At 38.1% G+C, this 16982-nt stretch overlaps 1 protein-coding gene across 1 annotated transcript in view; it reads left to right on the top strand.

Annotated features, from left to right (window-relative positions):
• The window catches only part of GALNT2 (polypeptide N-acetylgalactosaminyltransferase 2), an 87601-nt gene extending 73407 nt beyond the window's left edge, over positions 1 to 14194 (top strand). The window contains exons 11-16 of the mRNA XM_084285002.1: positions 1842 to 1968; positions 5624 to 5716; positions 5915 to 5998; positions 7785 to 7911; positions 11684 to 11803; positions 13932 to 14194. Of these exons, the coding sequence (XP_084141128.1) occupies positions 1842 to 1968; positions 5624 to 5716; positions 5915 to 5998; positions 7785 to 7911; positions 11684 to 11803; positions 13932 to 14087 (707 nt within the window). The 3' untranslated portion in view covers positions 14088 to 14194. The remainder of the gene's footprint in view (positions 1 to 1841; positions 1969 to 5623; positions 5717 to 5914; positions 5999 to 7784; positions 7912 to 11683; positions 11804 to 13931) is intronic.
• Positions 14195 to 16982: the final 2788 nt, after the last annotated feature.

The following is a 16982-nucleotide window of genomic DNA, read 5'->3' on the forward strand; positions in this document are numbered from 1 at the left end:
TTTATTTTTATCCAGAATCTCCCTTCACTTGAGAGGGATATACTTCCCAATACTTAATGAAGCTTAATACTAGATTTCTGAGCATTTAGTCTGCATTTGTTATTCTAATGCAAAAATGTTTGTCTTTGGTCAGATTTTGCTGTTATCTTACACTAAGCAACATCCCAGCCTCACTGCATGTAACAAACTCTCACATTAGACTGATCACTGTCTGAACTTTCAAGCAAAACTCCAGGAATTATAAAACTCCATAAATTATGCTTCAAAGTGATATAAGAAAATTATTACTTCTCTGCTTTCACAATTTCAGCACAGTGGGATCAAATTTGAGCTGGATAGGGGAAAGTCTGAAGTCTTCTCTGTGTAGTTTATTCTGGTAGAAATATAAAAGCACTTCTGTTATTAACTTGTTTAATAGAAACATTGATCATTTGTTGTAATTCTTCATTTTTGTTGTTCTAAGCTCAAAATAAGAGAAGATCAAGTGCTGTGAAAAATGTACAACAAGAATGTCATGTTCAGTTGCTTCTAAAATTCATTTTGCCTATTGTTCCATGTTAATTCAGCTTGAAAATCAAGGTCATAAGTTATTGCCAAAGACAATGTTGTTGCCTATTAATATTTTTGGAAGATTATCTGTCTACAGATGGGACTATGTTGATTGTTTAGAATTCATGAATATGCCTAGCTGGCCTTGATGCAATAGCAATTATTTTTGAGGTAAAGCAAATACGAGGCAATCCGTGTAAAAGCAACGACTGTTCAGGAGAAAAGCAGTCATCTTACTTTGTCAATGTTTTAAATCAGAGCACCATTTTTTTTTTCCTCTGGTCAGACATGTTCTCTATAGTTTTTTTCTACTTTAATTTTAGAAATGCTGGGTTTTGTGACTTTTTTTTATTCGTGTATGTGGGAGGAAGGCTTCTGGAGGAAGAATGGCACTTAGTGTTGTCTTAAAAGTAGACATCTAAATAGAGCTGCTTAGTGTTTGTGTGTGTGGTTTTTGTTTGTTTTAAATCTGTGGCAAGGTGTCAAGTGGTGATGAAGAGGCTTGAAACTAAGGGGAGGAGTTGGTGACCAGTGGCAGCTGTTAGGCTAAAGAGGGCAATAATCAAAACTGAAGGAGTGCTACTGGAAGCACCAGTGTGCTTACTGGGAATGAATGAGGACAAGTTTTCTGTTGGCAGGAGGTAACTTGTGCTATCAATTGTCTAAGCTGAGAAACATGCAACAATATTTCTAGACCTTGTCTTCACCAGCAAGGTAAGCTTGCTAGATTGGCTTAGAAGTATATAGTCCATAGCCTCCGGTTTATGTATGTCACCTCCCCATTCAGTCTTTCTCAAATCAATATTGACTTGCTATAACTTCTGCCACAGCCAGCATTTGGGAGTGTTTATCTGATATAAGTCAGCAGCTCAAAACTATTGATTGTTTTATCATGCCTTGAATTCGCCTGATGTTCTATTTCATCTTTAGATGATTTATTTTAGAAAAGATAATTATGTTATGTCTTTCTACTATTGCTTAACTTTTAAGTAAAACACAGTAATAGAACATAGGCCTATCTTTGTCAAAGTACAGCAGAATTTGTGAATTTGGAGAATACTGGGTAACCTCAGATAACAGAAGACACAGTTTTCTTTCCAAGTTAATACAATTATTTCTTCCGAACTTTGAGAATAATGAAGTAGAGTGCTCAGATATGCCTTAATTCTATCGTAGGTTTTTCTCCAAACAAAAAAATCTTACCGATCTCAGCAACAATCAAATTTCCTGCAAATAATATAACGTGAAATTCCATTCTCTTGTGATGTTGGTGTTTCATGTTTTCTTCGCAGAGATTTCATTCCGAGTTTGGCAATGTGGTGGGAGTCTAGAAATCATCCCTTGCAGCAGAGTTGGTCATGTATTCCGCAAACAGCATCCCTACACATTTCCTGGTGGGAGTGGTACTGTATTTGCAAGGTAATTCTTAGTCTGATCTTCACTTAAATAGCAATGTTTTGGATTTCCTCAAATGATCAGCAGGTGGCAGTAACTTCATTTTAAGGACCTTTTTCTTAAAGGAAGCAGATGATTTTGAGGCAGCTATGCAGACTGAGAAGAACCTTGTTCGTTTAAAAAAAGAGAGGAAATTTGTAGTAGAGGCAGACAAAGAATATGGAGAAGGAAATGGTTAACTTTGCTTTCAATCAATTTTGAGATATATATAAATGATTGTGTAGACTGATTCTGGTATTTGTGTCCGGCTGTTGAAAGCTTCATTCTATATCATATCTCCCCTTCTTGTAACAAGATTAAAATGCTTTTCTGTATAGACCTAAGAAACTTCAGTATTAAGAACTCAAATTAACGTGTGTTAATTTTGCTGTTGGTTTAATGCATGGCAGTAGCTGGAATACCAAACTATTTCCGCAGTTGCTCTTCTGTGGAATGAGAACAGTAATCCTGATTCATGTTCACAGTGTTTTAAGTCACATGGTTTAAGGCACTGCATGAGTGTATGACATGTTTTGACCAAGGCTCAGTCAGTTCTAGCTGAAGCATCTGTGTAGATTTTCTTTTAGAGTATAGGACTCCTTGCTTTGAGGCCTGAAGGTATAAGTCTCAGCTCAAAGTTCCATGAGTTCAGAGCTGCAAATCATTTATTTATCCTTGAAGAATATGGGACCCCAACACTGTTTAACAAGAAACAGCACAGAGCACTGTTGTATTTAAGTCTGGAACTAAGTTCCAAGCTGCCCATATATTTGGAATAGTGTTTCACCTTTGGCTGAGCAATCACCTTGGAGGTATAAATTGTTCTTTTCCATGTTGGCTGTGCCAGCAATGTGACACTAATGAATTTAAGTCTGTTAAAATAAAGTCACAGTCTTCATTTCTTCCAGTAGTCATAGTAGGGATTTTTCTGCTCCCCTCTTCTTTGAGTTCTGTATTTCATGCTACAGTGAAAATGAATAACAGTACTTGTGGGAAAGCAAAAGCTAGTGATGAAGTATCCTCTCTTAATATGTTACATCTCTGCCAGTATAGAATCCTAGAATATCCTGAGCAGGAAGGGACCCACAAGGTTCATGGAGTCCAACTCCTGGCTCCACAAAGGAGTGCCAAAAAAAATCAGACCATATGTCTGAGAGCGTTGTCCAAATGCTTCTTGAACTCTTGTCAGGCTTGGTGCTATGACCACTGCCCTGGGGAGCCTGTCCCAGTGCCCAACCACCCTCTTGGTGAAGAACCTTTCCCTAACATCCACTCTGAACTTCCCCTATATATAGTGTGTGCCAGGAGGATAGAAGGATCTACCTATTAAACCGTATTATGTAGGATTAGGAAGCAACTGTTTTAGTTTTACAGTAGGTTTTAAAATGCTGATGTCATAACAAGGATCAAGGTTAATAAATAATATGGTTAATAAAGTTGTGCAGTTTTCCTGCTCTGCAGCTTTTTCTGTCTTTGGTCTGTTGCCAAGATGCTGCTTTTCTTGTGATATTAAATAGGTACTTAAACATAACTCGTCTGAAAAGCAACAAAAGGGTCTGGCTGTATGTGTGCAAGGATAGAGCATGCATCAGAAATATATCACATTAGCAGTGGCTGAAGATTCTGCATTTATACTGTGGTTAAAACTTTTAAATTTTGTTACTGTGAAGTCGAGTAATCATTGTAATTTGATCACTCAAATGTTCTGACAGCTGCTATGACAGTTTTTTTTTAGTAGCATTTTGCTTTCTGGTCACTTGTGTTCAAAATCACTTGAAAAAGAGGTCCCACCTGGATGCGAGTGATAAGGACAACTAAAGCCTACAAACTAGCATCCTGGGAACTTGCATCCCTTTCCAGATCTATCTTTCTCTGTGGGCTGTTTATTGCCTTTGTCTGCTGAGATGTCTGAAATGCTGCAATGCCATTAAAGTTCTCTGTTTCACTGGTGTTATTTTTGAATTGACCTAGAAAACTTGCATATCACTTAAAAGCAGGGTTGACAACTTGCTGTATAGTTAAAGGTCATGTTTCCTCCTCAGTCAGCTGTCTCATATGTCTAATATAACAAAGCTCCTTTAAACAGACAAAGCAGTGATAGAATGAGAAACCTAGGGTAATATGATACCATCTCAGTGCAGATATTATCAGATATGTGTGGGACCTTGGTGCCAAGAAACTTGGTGCACAGAATCCGTGCTGGTTGTGCAACTGGGGACTTGTTAGCTTATACAATCATCTGTCCCTTGACTGCGTGTAACTTGTTCTGGAGTGCACTGGATAAGCTTCCTATTTTTAGCTGACTAGTCAGTGTGCATTGCCTTTGGGCAGCCAAAACAAATTGATGATTCTGGATGAGAGACTGGGAGTCCTGTATTACGAGAGGAGAGAGGGGATGACTTCCTGGCTGTGTGGTGTGGGCAGACACAGCTTGCATCTGGCAGGATTTACTAGATCAGTTTAGCTTTGCACATATATGCTTTGCTCTGTAGGGCCAGCTGCTTTAATATGCAACTTCATCTGAGCTAATAAACCTTGCAGAGCCCAGTCTGGTCCGTGTAGAACTGTCTCTAATGGCATGATGCTAAGTTTCATTATCTGTGGTCTAATGTAAGTGCTGAGTGCACCCTACACTCTGTTTTTCCATACCTTGGCTTCTTTGGGGTCTTACTAATTTTACTGACTTTCTCCTGGCTATTTCTGCCTTCTGAATTGGAAAGAGTACTATTGAAGTTGTTGGCTGACAGCGTTTACTTTGGTTGCTCAAGATGAACTTGCTGCCAAATGTAAAATAAGCTTCAGTGTTGCATGTAAGACTTTTTCTAAGCATAAAATTATGAACAAAATAAGTAAATGAGTTTTACATAGACATAGAAGCCAGGGGGTGGAAAAAAGCCTTACGATCTTGCTGTCCAAAAGGAGATTTAAAGACACCAGTTACATAAAGACAGAAATCTTAGATGTTTCATTAGAAGTAAAGATTCTTGGTTATTTTTTTCCCCTGCACTTACGGTAATAATTACTCTGACTTTTAAAGTATTAGAAGTATTTTCTAATTGCTGTCTCTCCTCTGTTACTTCAGCTGCAGCAGACTTGCTTGGTTCATAGCCTTAAATGTCACAACAGTTTATGTCGTCTTGGAATGTTGAGTGCTATACTGGTAATAGTGAGATGCAGACTGAATGTGTTGCCAAAGTTAGCATATCTGTTTTCAGCAAGGTAAAACACATTATTGAATACTGCCAATTGTTGAGATTTTCTGTTTCTAATTAGCTTGCTTATCCAGGTAAACACTCATGGAATTTGGTTTCTGTCAAGTTATTCTTATTAAAACAAACAAAAACAAACAAATTCTCTGAAGCTTACAGAAAGATCTTCAAGACATGTATTAAATTCCAGATGAAAATATGAAGCAGTGAAGAGTGTGGAAAAGGCACAAGTCTTGTTCTAAATGCGTAGGTTTCAGTTGTGTGACTTTCTAATGGTTTTCTGTTATGTGGGTCTTTAGTAGGGAATCAATCTGCCTGGCTTGAGGCAGCTGACTATGTAGCACTAGGGAGGATTAAAATCAAAGCAAGAATAAACTGTTTAATTGCAGCTGGAGAAAAATATAACCTATACTTCATATACTTGTCTCTAGAAATACACGCAGGGCAGCAGAAGTATGGATGGATGAATACAAAAACTTTTATTATGCAGCAGTGCCTTCAGCCAGAAATGTACCTTATGGCAAGTAAGTCACAACTGCTTCTTTTTCTTCATTTATTCTTCACAAAATACTGCCTTCTTGAGTTAAAAGTAGTGCTGGATCTCCTGTTATCTCTTTAAGATGTAGTTCTACTGAGAACCTTGAGTTTCCTCTATATTCACTACTGTATATAAATACAACAGCCAGACTTTGAAAACTGTTCCTTTTTTACTCCTCTTCTAGTATTCAAAGCCGAATGGAACTCAGAAAGAGACTTAGCTGCAAGCCCTTCAAGTGGTATCTTGAAAATGTTTATCCTGAGTTGCGGTGAGTTTCAGCTGAAACTGCAATAACATGGACTTCTTTATTTGCCTTCCTCAGAAATCATTGGTTTCTCTTTCTACTTCCTTGGATGTAAAAGATACATTTTTTGATTTATTTGTGGAAAAAAAAAAAATCCATCATGTAGGCTTATTTGCTTTCAGTTTTGTTAGTTCTATTCTTAAAAATTCACTTTTCCCACGTAATCTTTTTCTTTTCTACTTAAATGCAACTGCAGCTGTAGTCGCAGTATTCTAGAGAACAGTGTCCAAAGAACTAAACTTCTCTGAGCCTGGAGTTAGTCACCTACACAGGCTGTTTGCTTGAAGACACAATGTTCTCTGTCATCTTCTCTTCTTTTTAAAGCTTTGCCTTCACCTAAGCACATGCCTATCTGAGTGAAAAGACTGAATCTCAGTATGGTACAAATAACACAAGTTAGATAACAAAGCCTTGTAAACTTTGCAAGTGTTGGTAAATGCATTGTTCTAAGAAGCGGGGTGGTCATCTTTATCATCTCTTACTCTGTCAGTGGGTAACTGCTAACCTTTATGCACGTGCATAAACAGAAATGAGTGGTAACATCACTAATTCTTTCTGCAAAATGAGTCAACACTTAGAGCATTAACACAATACGTGACATAAACTGAAAGTTGCTGCTTTAGAATGCATCTATCTAATGAAAAATCCTCTAAGAAAACATTTGTCACTCTTTGAATAAAAAGGTTTTTGTTCAATAACCTCCTACTATGTATGTCTGTCAGATCTGAGTCTCTAAACTAGTTTGTCTGTTGTCAGTTGAGTACTGGCAACATGGCTCATAAGAATAGTTTTCTTTTTTTCCTCCTGGGGGCACTGTGTCAGTAAAGTTAGATAACTACTCGTGGCATACAGGCTGGGAATGCAAGACTATCAGCTATCACAGCCCTAGTAAAACTTGTGAAGATCCACACATACTAAAGGGTCTCATAAACCAGGATGATGCTGAGGAAGGAAGTTACTCTTTATTTTCTCTTAAAAGTGCCAGAGGATATTTATTTTTGTTTCATTTGCCAGAAGAAATATGTCTTGTAAGCTCTGCTGGAAAATGTGCTGCAACAAGCATTACTGGAGTGTAATGTTACCTTATTCTATGTTATCTTGTGCTCATTCTGTTGGGTTGAACTATTAAATAAGATTATAATAATACTGTGAAGTTTTAAAAGGAGTTTATATGCCCTTGCTTTATTGTGGGGCAGACAGACCATAAGTTGATATCAAACAAGTGTACTGAATGCATTTGTCTAGGTATTTCAAGACTACGTGAATTCCAGTTTATGCAGCTGTTTAAAGAGATATCAGTAAAACACTTTTATTCAACACCATTTCTAACACTTCAGTAAGAACACTTTGGGAGAAACGTAGAGTCTCATGTTTCTGATTTCAGCGTGGCTGAAAAAAACAGCGCAACAAACAAGGTTTGATCTTAACTGATAGAATTAAGACTTGAGTGACCTCAAATGATGATATTGTCACCTTTAATTTACTTATACTGAGTTTATACGAGAAAACAAGGATGAATATACAAATCTTTTCGTTTTCTGTTCTATGCTTCAAAGTTTGTTTTATCTATATGATCAAATAATTGCCTTCTATCTTCAAAAGACAACTGAAATTTTCAAATCATAATTATCATTCATCTTTAACCTCTCACCTTAAAAATACTTCAAGTAAAAACAGATTAAAAGCAAGACAAAACAAAAAACAAAACCAAAACCAACAATCTAAGCAGATATTTCTGGTTTTATTTTAGGGTACCTGATCATCAAGATATAGCTTTTGGGGCTTTGCAGCAGGGTACCAATTGCCTTGATACTTTGGGCCATTTTGCGGATGGTGTTGTTGGAGTTTATGAATGTCATAATGCCGGGGGAAACCAGGTCTGTATGCTACTGATTTTTTTTTCCCAAAATGTGATCTTCAGAAGAGGGGAAAAAAATAAAGTAAAATTGAAACTAACTCAAGCAGGTACTGTGTGATAGGTACCTAAACCCAGATGAACAGAAGAGTTGTTATTTAGTCAGTCTGTTAATAATTTCTTTCTCAAATTTAATTTTGTGTGCCTTCAGGTTTAGAATCTCAGCACAGAGATTGATTCAGTCTGCATCAGATTATCCACTTCCTTTTTCTCCATTGATATTTATTTTTATACTAGAAGCCAGTAACATCCTTCCAAGAAATTTCATACTTTCATAGGAAGTTTTTATCCATGAATTTGTATATTTGATTTGGTGGAGCTATTTCTTAAGAAAAGATGTATTGTTAAGCATATGACCTAAGGTCAGTCAAATGGTCAGAATGCATTACCGTGATGCGTTATGGTAGTGGTGTGTGAAAAATTCTCAAATTCCTGTTTAGCTCTTCCAGAAAACAACCAGGAACCAAATGAGATTAACTATTTTGAAGAATCTAATTATACAGTTGTGACTTCATCACCATTAACAAAATGTGTGCATATGTGCTCACAGTTTTGTGTGCTACTTTTTCAGTAAACTTTTCAGAACCAACCTGATTATTAATTTTACATTCATATTTATAATCAAGAGCATCTATTAGAATAGAAGGCTTACTAATTAAGATTCGCTATTGAAAGAGTGTTTGTATCAGAATTTTGCTTTGACTTAAATTAAAAGGGGAAAACTCTACAATCAGATGAAACCTAAAATATATTATTTCAGGCAATTTATCATGTTGCTTTGAATTGCCATCATATATTTGATATGCCTCTCTTCCATATCATTAAAGAATATATTTGGGGAGGCTTTTTCTGTTGTTTTTGTGAAAATGCACTCATCGTTTCAAAGCACCACAATATTATTTTTTTAGAAGAAAGGGTGGATGTGTCAAGAATTGCCTTGGTGCAGAAATCTTGGAAGTTTCTCATTATCTTGTATATTCTCTATAGATGTATGAAGTTATCTTCTTTCAAACTCCCCTCCTCCAAATCTGACCCTCTATTCTGTGTAGCTTCTTCAGTGAAGATGACCTTTAAAAAGTAATATATGCTTGTTCTGAACCTTGTGACAAGGCATTCAAACAGATTAGGAAGCAGAACTGGTCAAAAGAGGATTTTTATGTCCACACACAATTCATACTGGATTGGAGGAATGAACAGAGTGACCTTAGCATGGGATAGGGATGAGGAGCAAACCAGGGTCTTTAACTCTGTCCTATGTGTTTTGCAACTACTCTTACTGAGAGTACTCAGCTACTATAGCATGTGGAGAGTATGCTCTGTCTTGTACATGACACACACATACACAAAAAAAAAAATAAAATTAATTGAAAAGCGATTCTTTTCCTAAAACAGCCTGTTAGAATTCAGTGATTAAAAATTGCACCTCTAAAGGGACAAAGAAATTCTAGTATATTGTTTGACAATTAAATGCAAATATTTGTTAAAGAGCTAAAGGTAAAGGCAAATGCACTCAGCTGCAAAGGGAAGGGTCAAGGTTATTGGTGTCCTACCATCTTTGTATTTTTAATTTATGATACAGGGTTTTTTGGATGTCCTGATTGTCCAGTTATTACACAGTTGTCCTGTTTCCAGCCTGTGCCTTGAGCACATACATGCACTGTTTGCCATTTCTTTTTTCCTGTTCTGGTGTAGTGGAATTTGCTGAAACTTACCTGTACTATAGCAAGTCATAGTTCCTGATCTCTGGAAGAAAGTGTCTGTACACTGAATTTCATACCATGAAGGGCCATCACATTGTCTCCAGCAGCAGAGCCTGGAACTTCTATGAAGCTGTAGCTTTGGCTTTTAAATGTGTTACATTCTTGCACGATTACTGGTTTGTCTGAAGCTTTTCCAGTCTGCTGATGGAAGGGTGAAGATGTAAAAATCATTATTTTCAAGGCTCTTACTTTCACTGACTGCAGGGTCCTTGAACTCCAAGTTTTTACCACTACCCTGATAGTATTTTAATGTCACTGAGTATAAATCTTATAAGGGTGGCATCTGTTTCAGTAGCATTTGTGATTCATTCTTGATAAGCCCTAAAAATACTTGCTTAATTCCTTAAATTCTTAAAAGTGGCTATTAATGATACTTGTTGACATTGTACAAGCTGTTTGGAACTGAGAAGAAAAGAAATTTTGCTGTCAAGTGAGGTTAGAACAGAATATGCCGAGCTGGGAGGGATCCCCAAGGATCATCGAGTCCAACTGTTGGCTCTACACAGGACCACCAATCAAACCATATGAATGAGAGCATCATCCAAATGCTTCTTGAATTCCCTGGGAAGCTTGTTCCAGTGCTCAACCACCCTATCAGTGAAGAACTCTTTCCTAACACCCAGTCTCAATATAGTGAAAAAATGTTATGTATGAAGAGCAGAAGGAAAAGCCTTCAGTATATGGCTTTGAGACAAGTAAGGGGTTATGCAGAGTTCTGCCTTTTTGTTTCTCATAATCGTTATTATTCCAGTAGTTGCATTATATGGTACCCATCTAATGACTTGCTGCTAGACTTGCTACCTCTGTGGTGGCGATTACTTGCAATTGCATGGGAGAGGAGTCTCTGTTTCCTGAGCATCTGTTCTCAAAGGAATTTAATCACTGTTAAATCTACCGAGTTGAAGTGATCATGCAAGCTAAACATTGAGTTATGGTATCAGAAAACAAGCTTAGAAATGGGCTGGGATTAGTCATCTAATTTCTTTCTGAAACACTCATTCTTTGCAAAATAACAAAAGTGTAGTCAAACTTGGCCCTGTTTACCTAGGATTTTGTATTACACAACTCTGAATCTTCTTTAGTCACTGAAGAAAAGTTAACTTTTCCTTTTTAAGTAGCAATGAGCATAAGTTGGATAACTGGTGTGGCTTCAGTGAGAGAAGAACTCAGCTTTCTTCCTCCAAGGACAATCAGACAAATGGAGACTGATCTGGGTCCTGGGGACCAAACTTCAGGGTGAGATGCATGGGGAGAGTCTGAACGCTAGGGTAAGATCAGGACCTGTGTAGGAGGACACTGAGATCGAACAGGCAAGGCAACAGTGCATGTAGAATGGCTTTTCTTTCTTGTATCAGAAATGGCATATTTAAATGTATTTTAAAGAAATGCTTTTGTATGTCATGCTTTGGGTAGGAAGTGTCAATCTCCTGCTACCCTTTGGTATGACTGTCTTGTCTTTTGCTTTCTGGTAGTCTGTCATATTAGGAACTTATGTTTTCCCCAGTAACACACATGCATTATTTAGTTTATGGATAGAGTGACCAGTGATATGGCAGCCCAAGTGATTATTTTTTGTGTGTAAAATTTCTGTATTTATCCACACAAAATATCTATGTAGAATATACACAGAAAATACAGTTGGATAGATAACTTGCCTTAAAAGAAAAGGCGTCTCTTTCAACTCAAGGTCCTGTGTAACTTCCTGTTGTACTTCTGTAAAGCCAGTAGAGGGAGTAGTCAGCTAGCCCAGCCCAGGGTTGATCTGGGGATACTGGAACAATTACTGTCTGAAAAGCAGTTTTTTCATCTCCCGCTCTGTGGGAAACAAAGAACCGTTCTAATGTTCATACTGAGCCATTCATAGAAGTTTAATGTGTGCTGTGGTTGCAGAAATAGCAGGTGCACCCTGTGCACGTGTTAGTAATGTGATTGTATATGATGATTTTTAATTTTTCTTTTTTTTTTTTTTTTTAGGAATGGGCCTTAACAAAGGACAAGTCAGTGAAACATATGGATTTGTGCCTTACTGTTGTGGACAGAGCACCTGGTTCACTAATAAAACTTCAGGGCTGTAGGGAAAATGACAGCAGACAGGTTAGTATGGCATGGATACACTATGCAAACAGTGGGAAAACAAGGGTTGTGAATGAGAGTACAAGAAAATGCACTGGTAATTGTATTTTCTTCTAACCGTTACACTCTTTGTTGTGTCTCACTGTTGTTTGTGTATGTAAAACGTGACGTTGGGGCAGAACAGCAGGAATAATCTTGTATATTGACCTTTCCTTTTTATAAACCAGTAACAATCTTACTGTCATATACAGCTGTTATCTCAATTGGCCATACAGAGAGGTTTCACTCAGCAGCACTGATGTATGACAATCTTCTACTATTGTGGTAGTTTTACCCTACTAGGTGCTGAAATCCACCACGGCGACTCTCTCACTTCTCCCCTTTTTTGTTTGAGGAGGGGAAAATACAAAGGAAAGGGCTTGAGCTGAGCTAAGGACAGGGAGATCACTCAATAATTATTGTCACAGGCAAAACAGAGTCAGCATAGGGAGATTAATTTATTTCCTATCACTAGTGGACTGGAACAGTGAGAAACTGAAAGCAAACTAAAAACACCTTGCCCCTATCCACCCTCTTCCATGTCCTCCCCCCAAGCAGTGTAGGAGAATGGGCAATGGGGCTGTGTTAGTCCCTAACACTTCGTCTCTGCTGCTCCTTCGTAGTCACTCTGTCCCTCCCACGGGATGCCCTCCTTCTGGAACTGAGCCTGTGTGGGCTGCCCACAGGCAGCAGTTCTTCAAGAACTGCTCCCACACGGCTCCGTACCACGGGGTCCATCCCCCAGGAGCAAACTGCTCCAGCACGGGTCCCCCACGGGTGGGCGGCAGCTCCCCCCAGACCCCCTGCTCCTGCGTGGGCCCCTCTCCATGGGCTGCAGCTCCGGCCCAGGGCCTGCTCCTGCGGGGGCTCTCCATGGGCCGCAGCCTCCTCCAGGCCACATCCACCTGCTCCACTTGGGGCTCCTCCACCCATGGGGGGGCTGCAGCGTGGAGATCTGCTCCGTGTGGGACCCGTGGGCTGCAGGGGGACAGCCTGCTCCTCCAGGGGCCTCTCCACAGGCCGCAGTTCTCACAAAGGCCACTCCAGCAGCAGGCCATCTGCCACCCAAACCTTGCTATGTAAATCCACTACAACTATCATGTTCATTTTCTGAAATAAAATACTTATTTCATGATGTAATTTTGAAAGGCCTTCTTGAGTGAAGTTTGAAGACAATGTAGTCTGTCTCAGGAGAGTGGTTTAGCTTTCCTTTCTTGTCAGCAGTGACCTGTTTGCAGCATCACTAGATTCCCTCGGTGCACTGTTATTAATGCAGCATTATTTCATTTATTTCCCATGCCTGAGGAAAATCACATTTGCAAAGACATACCATCCTTTTTATCTTGTCATGTAACATTTCATCTGTTTCTGCAAAGTCATCAGTTTTGATCTTCTGCCACCTTCTTTGCTCCTGTATCCCAATATTTGCAAACGGATCACTGAAATGTTGATTCCTTGATGAAGAAAGAATATTCTTGTCGCTTTTCAGATAAAGAAACTAAGAAAGCAACACTTTCTTTATAAGTTTATAAAGGTCTGCTTTAAAGGCAGAATACAATAAGTTCTAATGGAAAAATCTTTTTTTAACATCCAGTAGTTGGGATTTACTCTATCTGTGGCATTGCCTTGGGCAACAGAGCTTGTGACAGACAAACAGTTTGTGCTGCTACATAATTGAAGGGCATCTGACTGATTTCTAGATTTCTCTAAGGTTGCCTTTGGTGATTGTGCTTCTTAATTTTTTACATTCAAAACAGTAGTAGTGGTGATATTGTGGTATTTGAGACTCTTTATTTTCTTTGTCAAGCCAAAGGTTTTGCAAAACTGAACATGGTGTGACAGTATATTTGAGAAGTACTGAAGTAAAGGAAAATGACTTGGTGTATTCTGTATCTAATTCAGTGCATTAGCTGAATGAATAGTTGCTTTGGCAAGACTTGCCATAATTTATATACCCTTATTCAAGGATTGTCTAAACCATGTACTATAATTGCAGTATTCAGAGCTCTCCCAAGTACAAGCCAGGGAAACATGTGAAGACTAAAGGACAGGATGTAGAACACATCCTCTTCCTGCATTTACAGCTCAGTAACTTTATTTTCTCTTGCAGAAATGGGAACAAATTGAAAGCAACTCTAAACTGAGGCACGTTGGCAGCAACCTCTGTCTAGACAGCCGAAATGCCAAAAATGGTGGTCTCACCGTTGAGATCTGCAGTCCTTCCTTGTCACAACAGTGGAAATTCACACTTAATCTGCAGCAGTAGAAGAACTTACAAGCAAAATGCTGTTTCAATTCATAGACATTGAGCAAAGTTTTGATTGAATTACTGATGTATTTCTTAAAACTTTCCACGGAACTTATATACCTCAGTATTCCATCTTTATCTGAAAGTAGGAGAGTGCTGAAGCAGACACCAGAGAATTGGTGGACTTGGAGCACTGCAAAGATTTCACTGAACATGGCTGCAGCACAGTTCCTTCTTGGTGTGAAGACTTTAACAGTTCCTTTCTGTCTTCAGTTATGTACTTGCACAGCAGATAATTAACTCTAGGAACAACTGATGTATGATAGAAAAAAGGATCTCAAAAAAAACAAACAACCACCTGTGGGGAACAGGGTGTGGGAGGGAGGGTGGGAAAATTACTAGGAGAAGGTCATTTGAAACTTCCATTTGCATAGAAATCATCGTTTGTTGTTTCCAGAAACAGAAGTGTCATTTTGAAGGGTTTTTTTCCTGTGTGTACTTGGTAATTTGAATATGGACTTTTCTATGATGGACTCTAAATATAAATATATAAAAATATATATATATTGTCAGCTCCCAATGATTTATATCAATTTTCATCACCCTATAATTATCAACGAATTCGTTGACGTATGTATAGCCAGAAATTGGATCGGAATGCTAGGAGAGTGAAAACTCAACGTGTGGATTTTGTGCAGCTGAGTATGATGTCCGTGCTAACACTGGATGCTTTTGCTTTGCAAACTGGATCTACTTCTTAATGCTTTGCCCTCACTGGAGATCATGAAACTCAGGAGGAGAAAGAAAATAGCAGCATAAGCCCACGCATCTGCACAGATGATTGCTCGGATTGTTTATTCCTACTTGGAGATTCATTACATGTGCTCTGGATATTGTTAATCTTGTACTTGATATTTGTGTTCATCATTTCTGTAATATTATGTTCTTAAAAATACTTCCTTTGTTACAAAATTGTATGAACAGTCCAGATCTTTCACAGATGCAGCCATGTGGGTTCAGCACAATTTTATTCTGGGCCCTAATCAGAAAAAATTCTGTCTCAAGCTCCCCTTTTGAATTCTAAGATGGAATAATAATGTCATTGTTGACAGCACGAGGTCTGAATTTTAATTTGCAAGGATGAGCAGCTAAGTAATCTCTCTGAATTGTACTTGCTTAATTTATAGGCCTACTACTGCGGTATTTCCCCCCCCCCCCTTGTTTTTTCATTAAACGAGGCTTTTGAATGTATTCAGGCTTGGTTCTGGGAATCAGTCTGGATACCAGCAGATCCTCTATGGTGTTTTTAACCATAAACCCATGCATTTTTACAGCTTCAATCCATGTCATTTTTATATTAAAATAATACTGTCAAAGTTAACCTCAACTTTGATCTGTCCTTTCTTATATCTGCATAGACAATTTACTATTTTTATTAAAAGCAAGTGCTTCATTTAGCTTTTAAAATGAAAAAAGTGAGTAACTAGTTCCAGCACTAATAAGTGACAGAGCATCAACCAAAAAAAAAAAAAGAAATATAAGAGTGCAGACATGCTAGGAAGTGGGTTTGGTAAGATATGGATCTCAGCGGGGGGAAAATGTAAGGGTTGATCATAAGGAGATGAAAACCATTTGCTGTACTGTATAACGCTGATACAGTTCCCTTCTTTCTTTGTTTCTGGAGGTAGGATAGTTCCTGATTTTTCAGTTTCCTTTGGCTGCATCTATACACTAGGTGTAGAAGTGGTACTCTTATGGGCAAAATGACTTTGTCAGTCAGCATGCCCACAAATATCTGGTGTCTCATCTCTGAAGTTATGACCTGCAAGTACCTGCATACCTTTTGGATGGGGAAATTAAACACAGCTTCTCCCATCCATCATCTGACTCTTTAATAGAGATAATTAATACTTTTTTTTTGCTTCACCGTCTACTTTCCCCAGATCTAGCCTGTTTTAGAGGCCATGCAGTGGATAAACTAGTTTTCAGCTTTGTCCCTCCCTGTCTGTAGTCTTTTAACCTAGGTGAGAACTTGAGGAACATGATTCATAAACATAGCAGTAGATTTCTTAATATTCTGGAGAATAAACGCTGATATATGGGCTCAGCAGCAAGTCAGTTGTTGAAGGTTTTGAAAAACAGAATTTAGAAGAAAAAACACTCAACTTCTGCCATGGATGTATTTCCACTTGCAACTTTGATCATAGTAAACAGTGCTAACTGAAATCAGTAGTTGCAACTCGGAATATTGGCCTGCCTTTTAACTCTGAGGCAGAACTGGAAGTACAAAATCCTTATTCCACCTTTTAAGTCTTTAGTGTCAACTGGTGTTATATTAAAGTAGGAATATTTTCGCTAATTCCCCCTGGATGCTGTGCATAGGGGTCTTAATATAGGAGCTGTACGCTAAAGACAGCATTACTTTTCTTTGAGAGAACAGACAAGAAGTGGTATCCTTTTGTTATGTTTACATGACAGTGTGCCAAAGTTACGTACTGTGATTTTAGGGGTTTTTAATGTTTAAGAAAATTGCCCATTTGAAAGATAAATTAAGAGCCCTTGAAGCAAATTGTGATGGAGTCTTCTGAGAACTTTTCTTATTGTCTTCAGAGCAAGAATGGTGATATTGTTTGTTTTGCAGATTTTCAAAACATAGTTTGGAAACTGTTTTTTCAGTTGGTTTGAAAAGTCTGCTGTACAGAGCTTGTACTTTGTTCATTTTATAGATGGAAACCATCCTTGAAAAATTGTTTAACTTAAATAAAGAAGAATGCTTTATAGATAAATGTGTGGTGGCTAATGCAATTGAGTAAAACCAAGAAGTCTGCCTGGAACTTATAAATGGTAGCAGTTTTCAAATGCTTCAGTTCACTTGGTTGTTTCATAAAGCTCCTGTTCTAAAAGTATGTATAC

Source organism: Netta rufina (genome assembly GCF_964035555.1).
Source record: "Netta rufina genome assembly, chromosome: 3".
NCBI lineage: Eukaryota > Metazoa > Chordata > Aves > Anseriformes > Anatidae > Netta > Netta rufina.